General features: G+C 42.4%; 3 protein-coding genes across 3 annotated transcripts; all 3 read right to left on the bottom strand.

The window, feature by feature from the left end:
• Positions 1 to 31: 31 nt before the first annotated feature.
• Positions 32 to 2,572, bottom strand: LOC133978635 (glutathione S-transferase theta-1-like). The gene is made up of 5 exons (XM_062416927.1): positions 2,355 to 2,572; positions 1,914 to 2,001; positions 965 to 1,115; positions 652 to 828; positions 32 to 342 (listed from the first exon to the last, which is right to left on the bottom strand). The coding sequence occupies exons 1-5, from the start codon at positions 2,476 to 2,478 to the stop codon at positions 196 to 198; spliced, it is 687 nt and encodes a 228-aa protein (XP_062272911.1). The 5' UTR covers positions 2,479 to 2,572; the 3' UTR covers positions 32 to 195.
• A 1,297-nt stretch (positions 2,573 to 3,869) lies between these two features.
• LOC133979438 (stonustoxin subunit beta-like) lies at positions 3,870 to 5,471 on the bottom strand. The gene is made up of 2 exons (XM_062417948.1): positions 5,076 to 5,471; positions 3,870 to 4,438 (listed from the first exon to the last, which is right to left on the bottom strand). The coding sequence occupies exons 1-2, from the start codon at positions 5,119 to 5,121 to the stop codon at positions 3,870 to 3,872; spliced, it is 615 nt and encodes a 204-aa protein (XP_062273932.1). The 5' UTR covers positions 5,122 to 5,471.
• Positions 5,472 to 6,115: 644 nt separating this feature from the next.
• Positions 6,116 to 9,652, bottom strand: LOC133978603 (NLR family CARD domain-containing protein 3-like). Its single transcript, XM_062416881.1, has 6 exons — positions 9,555 to 9,652; positions 9,089 to 9,199; positions 8,669 to 8,779; positions 8,457 to 8,535; positions 8,037 to 8,265; positions 6,116 to 7,875 (listed from the first exon to the last, which is right to left on the bottom strand). The coding sequence occupies exons 1-6, from the start codon at positions 9,641 to 9,643 to the stop codon at positions 6,116 to 6,118; spliced, it is 2,379 nt and encodes a 792-aa protein (XP_062272865.1). The 5' UTR covers positions 9,644 to 9,652.
• Positions 9,653 to 12,723: the final 3,071 nt, after the last annotated feature.

The following is a 12,723-nucleotide window of genomic DNA, read 5'->3' as shown; positions in this document are numbered from 1 at the left end:
ACTTCCATACTTGGGTCACATGACGACAGATCTGCTGAGGAAGGCCATGAGACGAGGCTGAAAGCTCAATGATTAAGTTACATTTAAAATCATCTGATGACATCACACGTTTCCACACAGCTGATCAGTTCCTGCAGGTTCTGATTGGCTCTGCCGGTGTGACATCATTCCTCTGGGCGGGCTCCTGTAGTGATGTCACAGGCGGGCGTGGCGGCGGTCCCTCAGGGCAAACAGCACAGCATGGGCGCGGTCGAACGATTCCCCCACAGCTGATTGGACGCGAGTCCTCCAACGCTGCAGCTGAGGACGCTGCTGCAGGACGTCTCTGGCCCCGCCCACCGGCTGCGGACACACACTCAGCATGCTCAGAACGCAGGCTGCAGACGCGCACTGAGCATGCTCAGAACGCAGGCTGCAGACGCGCACTGAGCATGCTCAGAACGCAGGCGGCAGACACACACTGAGCATGCTCAGAACACAGCTGCTAAACAAGTATCTGACACATTCAAACAGTCTAACAGACTCATTATAAATCTCGTTAAAAGTTACGTTAACAGGTCTCAATCAGCTGATAGTCTGCAGTGTCACATGATCGGTCTGACTAACTCAGCTAATCTCTCAGTAAACTGATGGTGACCTTTGACCTCTGACCTGCATGAGCTCACAGACGGCAAGCAGGTCGGCCACGGTGATGTCATCACCACACAGGAAGGGCTGGCGGCGAAGGAACATCGTCTCCAGTTTATCCAGCGTGTCATCGAGCTCCGACAGAGCACGAACCAAACGCACCTCGTCCACCTGAGAGCTCGTCTGAGTCGGGATGAGAACCTGAGAGACAGACAGGTAGAGAGACAGACAGGTAGAGACAGACAGGTAGAGACAGACAGGTAGAGAGACAGCCAGGTGAGAGACAGACAGGTAGAGACAGACAGGTTTGTGTGTGTGTGTGTGTGTGTGTGTGTACCTCCAGTATAAACACTTTGGCAGCGTGGGGTCGGGTGTTGCTGTGATGCCAGGCCGTGTACTCGTCCACCCGCGCTCGTCTCTCTGGTTGCCGTGGATACCAGTGCTCGGGGACGTCGTACTTGGTGGCTAGGTACTTCAGGATGGCATCGCTACACACACACACACACACACACACACACACACATACACAGTGAGATCCCCTGTTTCTCTCCACGTCACCGTTAGAGCCATCAAGTTCACCTGAAGCTAAAATGAGTGTGTGTGTGTGTGTATAAATATGTGTGTGTGTGTGCATAGGGGAGACCAGGGTTGGTAGTCACACTGTTAACTTTATATTCCTCATTAACCGTAAACTCAATAGATTTCCTTTTAATGTGTAATGAAAGTCTAAAGTATCAGGTATGAACAGAGTCTGACTCTCCTTCAGCTGATTCTGGTCTAAAGATATGAGCCGTCTGATATGTGACATCATCCCATCGTGAGGTTGGTAGTAAGACACCATGGACGTTGACAGTCTCGGTGTTATTGTGATGGAGGTGTCAGGAGGTGCAGTCTTAAAAATGTATTTAAAACATTTAGTTTCTTTGTAATATAACAACCTAACATCTCCTGCATCAATAAAACTAACAGGAAAAACGTTCTTATATAATAATATTATACAGTTTAACCTCTGACTGCTCTGAGCTTCACATCTCATTTTTCTACCTTAAAAGAAAGAAAGAACTAGATATACCACACTATATATGTATATTATATATTATATATATAAATACCAACATGTGACAAACATCCTCAACTGGGATTTTTGGGCTTGAGGTTTACTCAGTTCTGATTGGGTACTCAAAGTGGGATGTGGCGTCAACGTGTGTGTGTGTGTGTGTGTGTGTGTGTGTGTGTGTGTGTGTGTGTGTGTGTGTGTGTGTGTGTGTGTGTGTGTGTGTGTGTACCTCTCAGTCAGTATAAATCCATCATCCACCATCACAGGAACTTTCATCATGGGGTTCAGTTTCATGAATTCTGGACTTCTGTGTTCTCCTTCAGAACAAACACACATTCATTCAGTCTGAACTCTGTTATAATATTATTAATATTATTATTATTATTATTATTATTATTATTATTATTATTATTATAGTTAGAGCTCAGTGTGAGTCATATTATTATAAACCAACCAGCTGACCGTAACTAAGTCTGTTGCTCTGAGAAACACGCTGTTACCGGGAGAGGAATAAACGTCACCATCACACCGGGACAAAGGTCACCGGGACAAAGGTCAAAAAGTAACGTCAACTAAACACTCCGGGACTTAAACTGACTGTCTGCACACTCCGGTCCGTGACGTAGTTACCGGTCCGGTCCGTGACGTAGTTACCGGGTCGGTAGCTCACCTCTCCGCAGAGCCACGGTCCGGACCCGGTGCGGGATCCTGGTGGCGTTCAGCAGGATGTGCACCGCCCTGCAGGGCTGGGACAGAAGGTCCAGGTACACCTCCACCAGCCGGCCCGTTGCCATGGAGACACCGCCCGGTTCCCGGTTAGAAAACGGTAAAATGAAATAAACAACAACCGGGAGGTAAACAGCTGCTGTTCTTCCTCTGCTTGTGTTAACGGCTCCAGCTGCTCGTCTGCGCCCCTGCTGGCCGCTCGGCACACTGCATTATATTCTCCCATAGAGATCAATGGCGGTTAATAAAGCTGAGTGGCGCCATCTGGTGGACAAAACACACAACTACAGTCTGAAGCCCTGGCTCTAATTAACCAGAACACAGGAATGTATGAAAGAGTCTTATTTTAGCAGGGGGTCAAAACATGTAGTTATAATGGTTATAATAGTTATAATAGTTATAATAGTTATAATAGGTTTCAGTAGGGACATTTAATCTGACACTGCACAAAAATAATAATGCATCAGAATCAATGTTGTTGTTAATCATTGACATTTCCCAGACTGTGATAATCCCCTCAAAATAATTCACTTTGCATTTAGTATATAGAAAATAATTAAATCTTTGTTTTTTTTTTCATTTAAAAAAAACGTTGTTATATGTAAACAAAAAATATTATATATTTATTATCAGGACTGATGTTGGTTAAAATAAATAATTCATTGAAAGTGGAAAATAATATTAATTTATAATATTGTTATGGCTTGTTATGTCTTTTTATGTGGACATTTATGTGTAAGGTGCTTTGAGATGACTTAGAATAATAATAAATAAAGATTGATTGATTGATTGATTGATTGACTGATTGATTGATTGATCTTTCAGACCTTCTTACATTGGTACTTCTTGTCTCTTTGTTTTTGTCAAACACGTTGAGCCACTTGGAAATAACTCTTCTTGTTTGACCTTTTTTAACCATGAAATTTTATTGTGTACAATAAATCAAGAGTTTGTCATTTCCTGTCATGGAGTAAATCATTTCACTGCTAAAAGAAAATAAATCAGGTCACAATTAGTTGAGTCTTTGTCTCAATAGTTGTCATTATTAGTAGTTAAATTCATATAAATCACTGAATATAAAATGATTCATTATAATCAGTTAAATGTAAACGTTAGATGTCACGTCTACATGCCAGGATCTGCTTATTATAGACACACATTCAATATTTAACAGTCATTTATCATCACAGTAACAACGTTACACTGGTAGCTGTAAACACTAGAATAAAAATACATCTGTTGGCTTGGTGCCTACCTGGGTCATAAACATATAAGGAGTAGTTAACTTTTATTATCATCAGAGAATGTTACATACTTTGTTTTTGGTGCCTGTTTCTCAGATATATTAGTGTATTTATGAATGAGTGTGTAGAAAGGCGCTTTATGAAGTTCACTCCTAACCCTAACCCTAACCCTATTTCTTCAGTCAGCAGAGTTTCTTTCTCAGAGACTCTCCCTCCTACAGAGGACACACTGACACTGAACCAGACCTGGACCAGATTGTAAACCCAGCATACAGAGGTTCAGTGAATGTGGTGTTGAAGGTGTGGAGGTGGATCAGTGTGTCAGAGGAGACTCTGTAGAAGGACAGAATGCCAGCAGGACAGTCCACATACACTGCTACTCTGTTAGAGACAGAGGAGGAGGAGGAGGAGGAGGAGGAGGAGGAGGAGGAGGAGGAGGAGGAGATGGGTGTTCTGCTGTTATTGTGACAGACAGAGTAACCATCATCAGAGCACCTCAGACTCCAGGACTGATCATTCCATCCAAACCAACAGTCAGCAATGTCTCCTTTCCTGCTGATTCCTCTGTAACTCACTGATATATAAACCCATCCACTCCACTCGACCTCCCAGTAACAGCGACCAGTCAGATCATTTCTACACAGCAGCTGAGGACAGGAGTCAAATCTGTCTGGATGATCAGGATATGACTGATCCTCCTTCACATATGTCACCTTCCTGTTGTTGTCAGACAGTTTGAGTTCTCTGTTCATTGTGTTTGGATCCAGTTCCAGTTCACAGGCATCTGATGGAGAGACACAATACAGCTGCAGTTTATCATCTGTTGATTTATTAACTACTTTACTGAAACCATTCAAACTTAAACCATCTCCATGACAACTGAGACACTCCATCACTGAGGAAGACCATGACATGTGACTGAAAGCTTTGGACATACAGAGTAAGTGGACCTTTAACAGTTTAGTTAGAACATGAACAGTCAACATGACGGTGATATTCAGTAATATTCATGTTTTTTCATTAACTTTGGTGTAAAGTGAAGGTCTTTGCACATCAAGTCTGTTATTTTCATCTAAAACTGTCGTCTGTTACAAACACATTTTTGTCCAAATGCTCCAAACAGCTGAAGTCAGTATGAATGAATGAACTTTATCTGCAGGAGAGACATGAGGGACATTTTGGAGCAGGTAGCGCCACCATGTGGACATTTATAAAACATTTCTCTTTTAACTCCTGAACTGTGATGAACAAAAGGAAATTTCTGTTTCATGGATTCATTGGTTCAAGATAAATGTCAGTTTAGGCCACGCCCATTTCTGACAAAACACAGTTTCCATCATTTTGAACTTTCTTCACTTCTTTTACATATTTCATCCAGTTTTTCTCAAAGTTCTCATGAATCAAACTGAAAACACACTCACACTTCCTCAGACCAGGTCTCAGTCTCTGCAGTCCACCATGGTCCATCCTGGAGGAAGAGACAAAGACACAATCAGCTTCATACACCTTCACTCATATCCACAATTAAACATGAACCAGAGTCCCTCAGTTAGTCAGAGTGTCTGTCCACCTGTCCATACCTGAGAGTGTCCACCTGTCTGTCCATACCTGAGAGTGTCCACCTGTCTGTCCATACCTGAGAGTGTCCACCTGTCTGTCCATACCTGAGAGTGTCCACCTGTCTGTCCATACCTGAGAGTGTCCACCTGTCTGTCCGTACCTGAGAGTGTCCATCTGTCAGTCCATACCTGAGAGTGTCCATCTGTCTGTCCATACCTGAGAGTGTCCATCTGTCTGTCCATACCTGAGAGTGTCCACCTGTCTGTCCATACCTGAGAGTGTCCAGTCTCCAGTGTGGATCCTTCAGTCCAGCAGACAGAAGCTTCTTTCCTGAGTCTCCTGGATGATTGTAGCTCAGGTCCAGCTCTCTCAGATGGGAGGGGTTGGAGCTCAGAGCTGAGGCCAGAGAAGCACAGCCTTCCTCTGTGATCAGACATCCTGACAGACTGAACACACACAAAAGTTCATCTAATGAGCTTAAAAAGGTTCTCAACTCAATAAACAGGAGGAGTTTGTCCTTCAAGACTTTATGTTACATCAGCTCAGCTCAGACAGTACACTAAATCTTTTTGGTAGGGTTAGGGTTAGAGAAACAAAAATATTACTTTATATACACAGTAATAAAACTGACCTGATAGTTTCCAGTCCACAGTGTGGACTCTCCAGTCCAGCAGAAAGCTGCTTCACTCCTGAATCCTGCAGGTTGTTGTTACTCAGGTCCAGATCTCTCAGATGGGAGGAGTTGGAGCTGAGAACTGAGGACAGAGCTGCACAGCTTCTCTCTGAGAGGTTACAGACACTTAACCTGGAGAAGAATCAGCAGAACACAATAATTGCAAACTTTACTTTTCTTCATTGAACAAAGATGAAACTACATTAATCTGGATAGTTCTGTGTGCACCTACAGAGCTTTGTTGGAGGTTTTGACCACTGGCAGCAGCCCCAGAAGAGCCTCCTCTGAAGCAGAGTATTTCTTCAGGTCAAACACGTCCAGATCTTTTTCTGATGACAGTAAGATGAAGACCAGAGCTGACCACTGAGCAGGAGAGAGTTTATCTGTGGAGAGACTTCCTGATCTCAGGGACTGTTGGATCTCCTCCACTAGAGAACGATCATTCAGTTCATTCAGACAGTGGAACAGATTGATGCTTCTCTCTGCAGACACATTCTCACTGATCTTCTTCTTGATGTACTGGACTGTTTCCTGATTGGTCTGTGAGCTACTTCCTGTCTGTGTCAGCAGACCTCGTAGGAGAGTCTGATTGGTCTGCAGTGAAAAACCCAGGAGGAAGCGGAGGAACAAGTCCAGGTGTCCATTTGGACTCTTTAAGGCCTCGTCCACAGCACTCTGGTAGAAACGTGTCTGCGATGTTGTTTGTTCTTCTTCCAGCAGATTGACTCCAGACTTGATGAATGTCAGATGGACATGAAGAGCAGCCAGAAACTCCTGAACGCTCAGATGGACGAAGCAGAACACCTTGTCCTGGTACAGCCCTCTCTCCTCTTTAAAGACCTGTGTGAACACTCCTGAGCACACTGAGGCTACTCTGATATCGATGCCACACTCTGTCAGGTCTGATTCATAGAAGATCAGGTTGCCTTTCTGCAGCTGCTCAAAAGACAGTTTTCCCAGAGACTCAATCATCTTCCTGCTCTCTGGACTCCAGTGTGGATCTGTCTCAGTTCCTCCATCATACTTGATGTTCTTCAGTTTGGACTGAAGCACCAGGAAGTGGATGTACATTTCAGTCAGGGTCTTGGGCAGCTCTCCTCCATCTCTGCTTTTCAACATATCCTCCAGAACTGTAGCAGTGATCCAGCAGAAGACTGGGATGTGGCACATGATGTGGAGGCTTCGTGATGTCTTGATGTGGGAGCTGATGGTGCTGGCCTGCTCCTCATCTCTGAATCTCTTCCTGAAGTACTCCTCCTTCTGTGGGTCAGTGAACCCTCTGACCTCTGTGACCATGTCTACACACTCAGGAGGGATCTGATTGGCTGCTGCAGGTCGTGTGGTTATCCAGAGGCGAGCAGAGGGAAGCAGTTTCCCCCTGATGAGGTTTGTCAGCAGCACATCCACTGAGGTGGACTCTGTAACATCAGTCAGGATCTCAGTGTTGTGGAAGTCCAGAGGAAGTCGACACTCATCCAGACCGTCAAAGATGAACACAACCTGGAACTCTTCAAACCTGCAGATTCCTGCTTCTTTGGTTTCAGTAAAGAAGTGATGAACAAGTTCCACCAAGCTGTACTTTTTCTCTTTCAGCACATTCAGCTCTCTGAAAGTGAATGGAAATGTGAAGTGTATGTCCTGGTTGGCTTTATCTTCAGCCCAGTCCAGAGTGAACTTCTGTGTTAAGACTGTTTTCCCAATGCCAGCCACTCCCTTTGTCATCACTGTTCTGATTGGTTCATCTCTTCCAGGTGAGGCTTTAAAGATGTCTTCATGTCTGATTGTTGTTTCTGGTCTGACCGGATTCCTGGATGCTGTTTCAATCTGTCTGATCTCATGTTCAGCATTGACCTCTGCAGTCCCTCCCTCTGTGATGTAGAGCGGTGTGTAGATCTGATTCAGAAGGGTTGGGTTTCCTGCTTTAGCGATCCCCTCAAACACACACTGGAACTTCTTCTGCAGGTTAGACTTGAGTCTAAACTGACAACCTGCAGGAGTTCCTTAATGACCACACAATGAATAAGATTAATAAAATAATGTCAGTTTCACCTACAGAATACATATATAAACACATTTCCTCAATTTCTTGAGAACATCAGTAAATGTCTCATTCATACATCATGTTAAATATTTATAGAAATCTTCTTACTGCTCTGCAGACGCTCAGCCAGCTCCTCCTGCTTCATTTTCCTCAGGAAGTGCACTGTGATATTCAGAAATGCCTCTCTGCTGCTCCTCATTTGTTCTTCCTCCTCACCGTCCAACACCTCCTCATCCTCACTCTGACTCTCTAAGCATTCTGGGTCATCTGGAATCAAACCCCTCTGGACTCTCTTCAGCTCGTTCTTCACAAAAGTGACGATGTTCTCCTCCAGCAGCTGGAACAGAAAGATAAAGTGAACATTTCATTTAAACTGGTAGAACACAACATGTGATTCATGTGTCAGTCTGAAGGCCTGCTGGTCTAAACAGAGCAGCATGGACACTGTTAGGACCTGAATGCTACTTTAGTATTTCATCTGTGGTTGATGGAGTTAATAGTAAAAGGTGTGTTTGTACATGTACACACCATAAATATGGAGTCCAGCTGTGTTTGATGCTGCTGTGCAGACTGATCACTGGGAACCTCTGAGGTCTGCTGCTGAACTCTGTGGAGAAAACTTCACGTTTCAGAACATTTAACGACTCAAATCTGCACTCAGCTTATTAAAGATGTTCTGTCATGATGACTAAATGAACTCCTGTAAATGCTGCTATGATTACTGGATGTTAAATTCTTACCTTCCATCAGCAGGTTGTCCATCTTTAAACCTAATAGGCTTATACATAGACTCATCACTCTTCATGGACACACAGCTGGGTTCAGGAGAGTCTGCTCTCTGCTGCTGCATCCTGATATGAATAAAGAAGTGAAAAAGCATGTAGTTAACGCCAAAGAACTGCTGCCCAGCTTCACTGAGTCTCTGCTGTCCAGCATCACTGAGTCTCTGCTGTCCAGCATCACTGAGTCTCTGCTGCCTCCACAGACACCCCGCCAGCTCCTCCTTCCTGCTGGTTTGAACCTTGTTTGAACTGCTTTCCCTTTATGGCCTGTAAGCCTGTCTGTCTGTGGTGTTTGTGCCTGGTTCACCTGCTCCGCCCCACATAACACAGGAGGCTTATTCAGCCCAAACAGCCAACCAACCATTATTAGATTCTTACCTTCCATCAGCAGGTTGTCCATCTTTAAACGCAATAGGACGATCCATAGACCAGTCACTCTTCATGGACACACAGCTGGGTTCAGGAGAGTCTGCTCTCTGCTGCTGCATCCTGATACAAACAAACAATTAACAAATCAAAGAGTTTAAAAAGATGAATGTTGAGCAGACTGTCAGCAGCTGAAGTTTTAGAAGCAGAATGAAAATCAGTAAGAAGACAGTGGATGAGAAACGTTCTCCTGTTCATCAAACTCTCATCTGATGAAAGATGCTGTCTCATCTTAGTTGATTAGTTGACTAATCAGTGGTTGAGCTCTTTGTTAACTCACAAAGATAGTAGTTCATTCTGAGTTATTGAGACTTATTATTCAGTAGTTGAGTGTCAGATGTGACAGTGAGTGTGAATAATGATGGTGGAGTGATGTGAGTGGAGAACAGTGATGGACAGTTAGAGATCCTCATCTCACCTCTGAGCTTTGGTCTGGCTGTCATGTTCCTCACAACGAGGGCGTTTAGAGGGAGGGGTTCCCTCCTCTCTGTCCTCACACTGATCCATAGCAGAGAAACACCTTCACACAAACACAACAACATGCTCATTCATTACAACCAGCTGCACATCACACAGGTCTGCACTGCTGTCTAACATCCTGTCATTATTCATTCCACCACCAGATGGAGCCAAAGTAACAAACTATTTAAAGACTTTCACTGAGCTTTAATGTTTAATAACTTAGTTTCTGAATGTTCCACTGACTTTTCATTTGCCTGATTAAATAACTGAATATCATGAATGAAAAGATGTTTAACAGTATTTCTGTCACCTTCTTTTAACACATTTCATAGTATATTATTATATGGCTTTTATTACCTGTTCATCACTAAACGTCCCACCTGTGAAACAAACTCTTTCTGTTGTAACTGTGGATTAGTTATTATAATAACTTTAATAATGTTTATCATGTATAAGATGACTGAATGAGGCGACCTTTGATACGACCAATTAAATGAATCAACCACACAATTACTGACTTCAAGAAACAGTTTAACACAAACAACAGTCAGTCACTTTAGTCTATTTATCTAAAGTTTAGTACAATGAATGTCATCGTACCCAAACCCTTTAACAGCCAGCTTCAGTTGTTGGGCAGGGTGCTGAACCATTTGAAAATGACCCAAAAGATGAGTCTTTATATTATATGGGGTACATACTGTATATTACATGTTCATACTCATATAACTGATTTTATAGTATTAGCAGTCAGTGAAAGTTTACATAGTGCTGTCATAGTGGAACAATGGGCAGTACAGTAGTAATATTAATATCAATGTACATTATTATTAGTAATAGTGTGACAGAGTTCACACATGAACAGCTAACTGCTCAGTAACACTTTAAAACATGCAGCACTGACTAAATCACTTGATACTTGCAGCTGAAATACACAGGCAGGAATGGAGGCTCCTAATAAAGCTTTGAACCCAAAAATAGAGAAACGAAAACAGCAGTACACTCTCAGAAGATCACACATCATAAGCAAGTATCCACTGAAATACAGGCAACCAGTGTTATACTAGAAACACGCAAAAAGGACATCTCTGAATTTATATTTATATATTTATATTTAAAGACAAAGAAAGTGAAAGTAAAGAAAAAGGATCAGAAACAAAGGCCCGTACTTTAACCAAACTGGGACAAACTATATTCCACTTGGAGATGGTCCTATAACAATAAATATAAAATGAGGATATAATCAGTAAGTTGAATTAAATGATGAAAGCTTTACTTCATATAACTAGCAGCCAAACCAGCGGCCTGCTTAATGTCGTGATGACTGATCATTATATCTGCAATCAGTTCTCTGGAAAGCTTCATTACAGTGTGCATATACGGAGAGATTTCTCTGCTTCTACAGGGTTAAATACATTTCTCACTTTACATCATATTCATCATATTGTTATTAATACACTGCCTACCTCGTCCTCGAGCTGGTTCTCTTCCGTGTTTGCAGACAGGTGAAAGAGAGAGAGAGAGAGATGTGATGATCCTCTGCTTTTCTGTGCTCTGTGGGACATACCTGGCCCAGGTGTGCTCTGTCTATTTAAAGCCAAAACCTGTTAGTTCACATCTCTGACACGCTCCTGCATTCACACATAGCAAAGAGTCATCAAAACCACGTTGAATCTGATTCTGCATCAGTTTGCACCCTCAATTAATATTGAAACAACGTTGATTTTCTAACTAAAGATTGTAATGGGAATTCTTATTATTCATCTTCTGATATTCAGTCGTAAGCATTCACTGTCTCTAACTGTGTTACCAACTCCGGTAACACTTTACTTAAAGGTATCGTCATAAGATTGACATGACCAGAAAATGTGTTAACCCTAACCCTTCATTAAACTGTCATAATGGAGTCATGACAGTCAGTTTTGAGTTTCCTGTCCGTATCCTGTTAAACTTCTATGACCAAGTGCTAGAATTGGTCTGTAACCTTATACATCTAATTATAATAATCATTATGTCAACTTGCCATAAAAACAAAAATAGGTGCATATTTTGTTAATGTCAAGTTGTCATAATCAAGACAAGCCAAACAATGTCAACTCGTCATTAAAAAAACCGAATGACACTTAATGACAACAGTCATAAACAGTCATGACTGTGTCATGTAACGGTTATGACGAAACCTTCAAGTAAAGTGTTACTGAAACTGATTGAGTGAACATCATGCATGTTAAAATCTACTGACTAACCATTGTCCTCATTGTACAACACATTATGACTATTGTGCTGACATTGTTCTGATGGTAGAACAACTTCATCCTTTCACAAGATAATGTAGATTGTATATAATCTGACAACTTCTGCTCTGGGCTCATTCATGCCATCTCATACTTGAGACAGCAAAGAGTCCGTCTGCAGGCGACCGAATAAACTCTCAGAAAGACAACAACCGACTTTGTGCTCTTTAATAGAAAATTGCCAGAACAAGCTTGGCGTTGTCGGAGGATCACCCGTGAGGCGGCAAAAAACCTCAAACCTCCCTGTCAAAGAGGGTAGAGAAGCGGGGGACCTGACACGTGAGGACCGACGCCCACTCACTAGCGTGATCAAGGAACCTTTTCTGGCACACAACCTTGTCTTTCTGGTGAGTAAATTCAGAAACAATAGATCCTCACCACCGTGGGTGTGTTGTAATAGACGTATTAACAGGGCAGGTGCTTACCGCTGTAGCATTGGGGAAGCTTCGGGTCTGGGCCCCAATAAAAACAGTCTTTGTGTACATTGATAAATCTTTGAATATTACCATCAATGATCGTTTAGTTTAAGGTTTGCAGTTCTAAGAACGCAGGGGGATAGAATATTTTTACATTACACCTGGTAATCATACTACAACAGTTATTTCAGAAAATGTGTTTTTGTTTATTTTTGGAGAATCTTATTGTGAAAAATCGTCAATAGCGTTAATATTATACACTGTATACTCACCAAAATAATACTGAACTAAATGCTAAATCAACACATTTTTTCTGAAATGACTGATGTAGTATGATTATCAGGTGACCCTTGTTGTGTATCATGATTTTGGTCATCCTACACTGTATAATATTAACGCTATTGACGATTTTTCACAA

This window comes from Scomber scombrus, chromosome 4 (assembly GCF_963691925.1).
Source record: "Scomber scombrus chromosome 4, fScoSco1.1, whole genome shotgun sequence".
In the NCBI taxonomy this organism is placed as follows: Eukaryota; Metazoa; Chordata; class Actinopteri; order Scombriformes; family Scombridae; genus Scomber; species Scomber scombrus.
The sequence above is the reverse complement of the archived record's forward strand: the minus strand, read 5'-3'. Positions and strand labels throughout refer to the sequence as shown.

Coding starts and splice junctions, on each gene's coding strand:
- LOC133978635 (XM_062416927.1), bottom strand. CDS start 2,478: ATGGCAACGGGCCGGCTGGTGGAGGTGTACCTGGACCTTCTGTCCCAG. Junction 1,116..1,913: donor GGATTTATACTGACTGAGAG/GTACACACACAC, acceptor GTGTGTGTGTAG/CGATGCCATCCTGAAGTACC. Junction 829..964: donor CCAAAGTGTTTATACTGGAG/GTACACACACAC, acceptor TCTGTCTCTCAG/GTTCTCATCCCGACTCAGAC.
- LOC133979438 (XM_062417948.1), bottom strand. CDS start 5,121: ATGGACCATGGTGGACTGCAGAGACTGAGACCTGGTCTGAGGAAGT. Junction 4,439..5,075: donor GAGACCTGGTCTGAGGAAGT/GTGAGTGTGTTT, acceptor TCTCTCCATCAG/ATGCCTGTGAACTGGAACTG.
- LOC133978603 (XM_062416881.1), bottom strand. CDS start 9,643: ATGGATCAGTGTGAGGACAGAGAGGAGGGAACCCCTCCCTCTAAACGC. Junction 8,536..8,668: donor GGACAACCTGCTGATGGAAG/GTAAGAATTTAA, acceptor TTTTCTCCACAG/AGTTCAGCAGCAGACCTCAG. Junction 7,876..8,036: donor GGCTGAGCGTCTGCAGAGCA/GTAAGAAGATTT, acceptor GAACTCCTGCAG/GTTGTCAGTTTAGACTCAAG.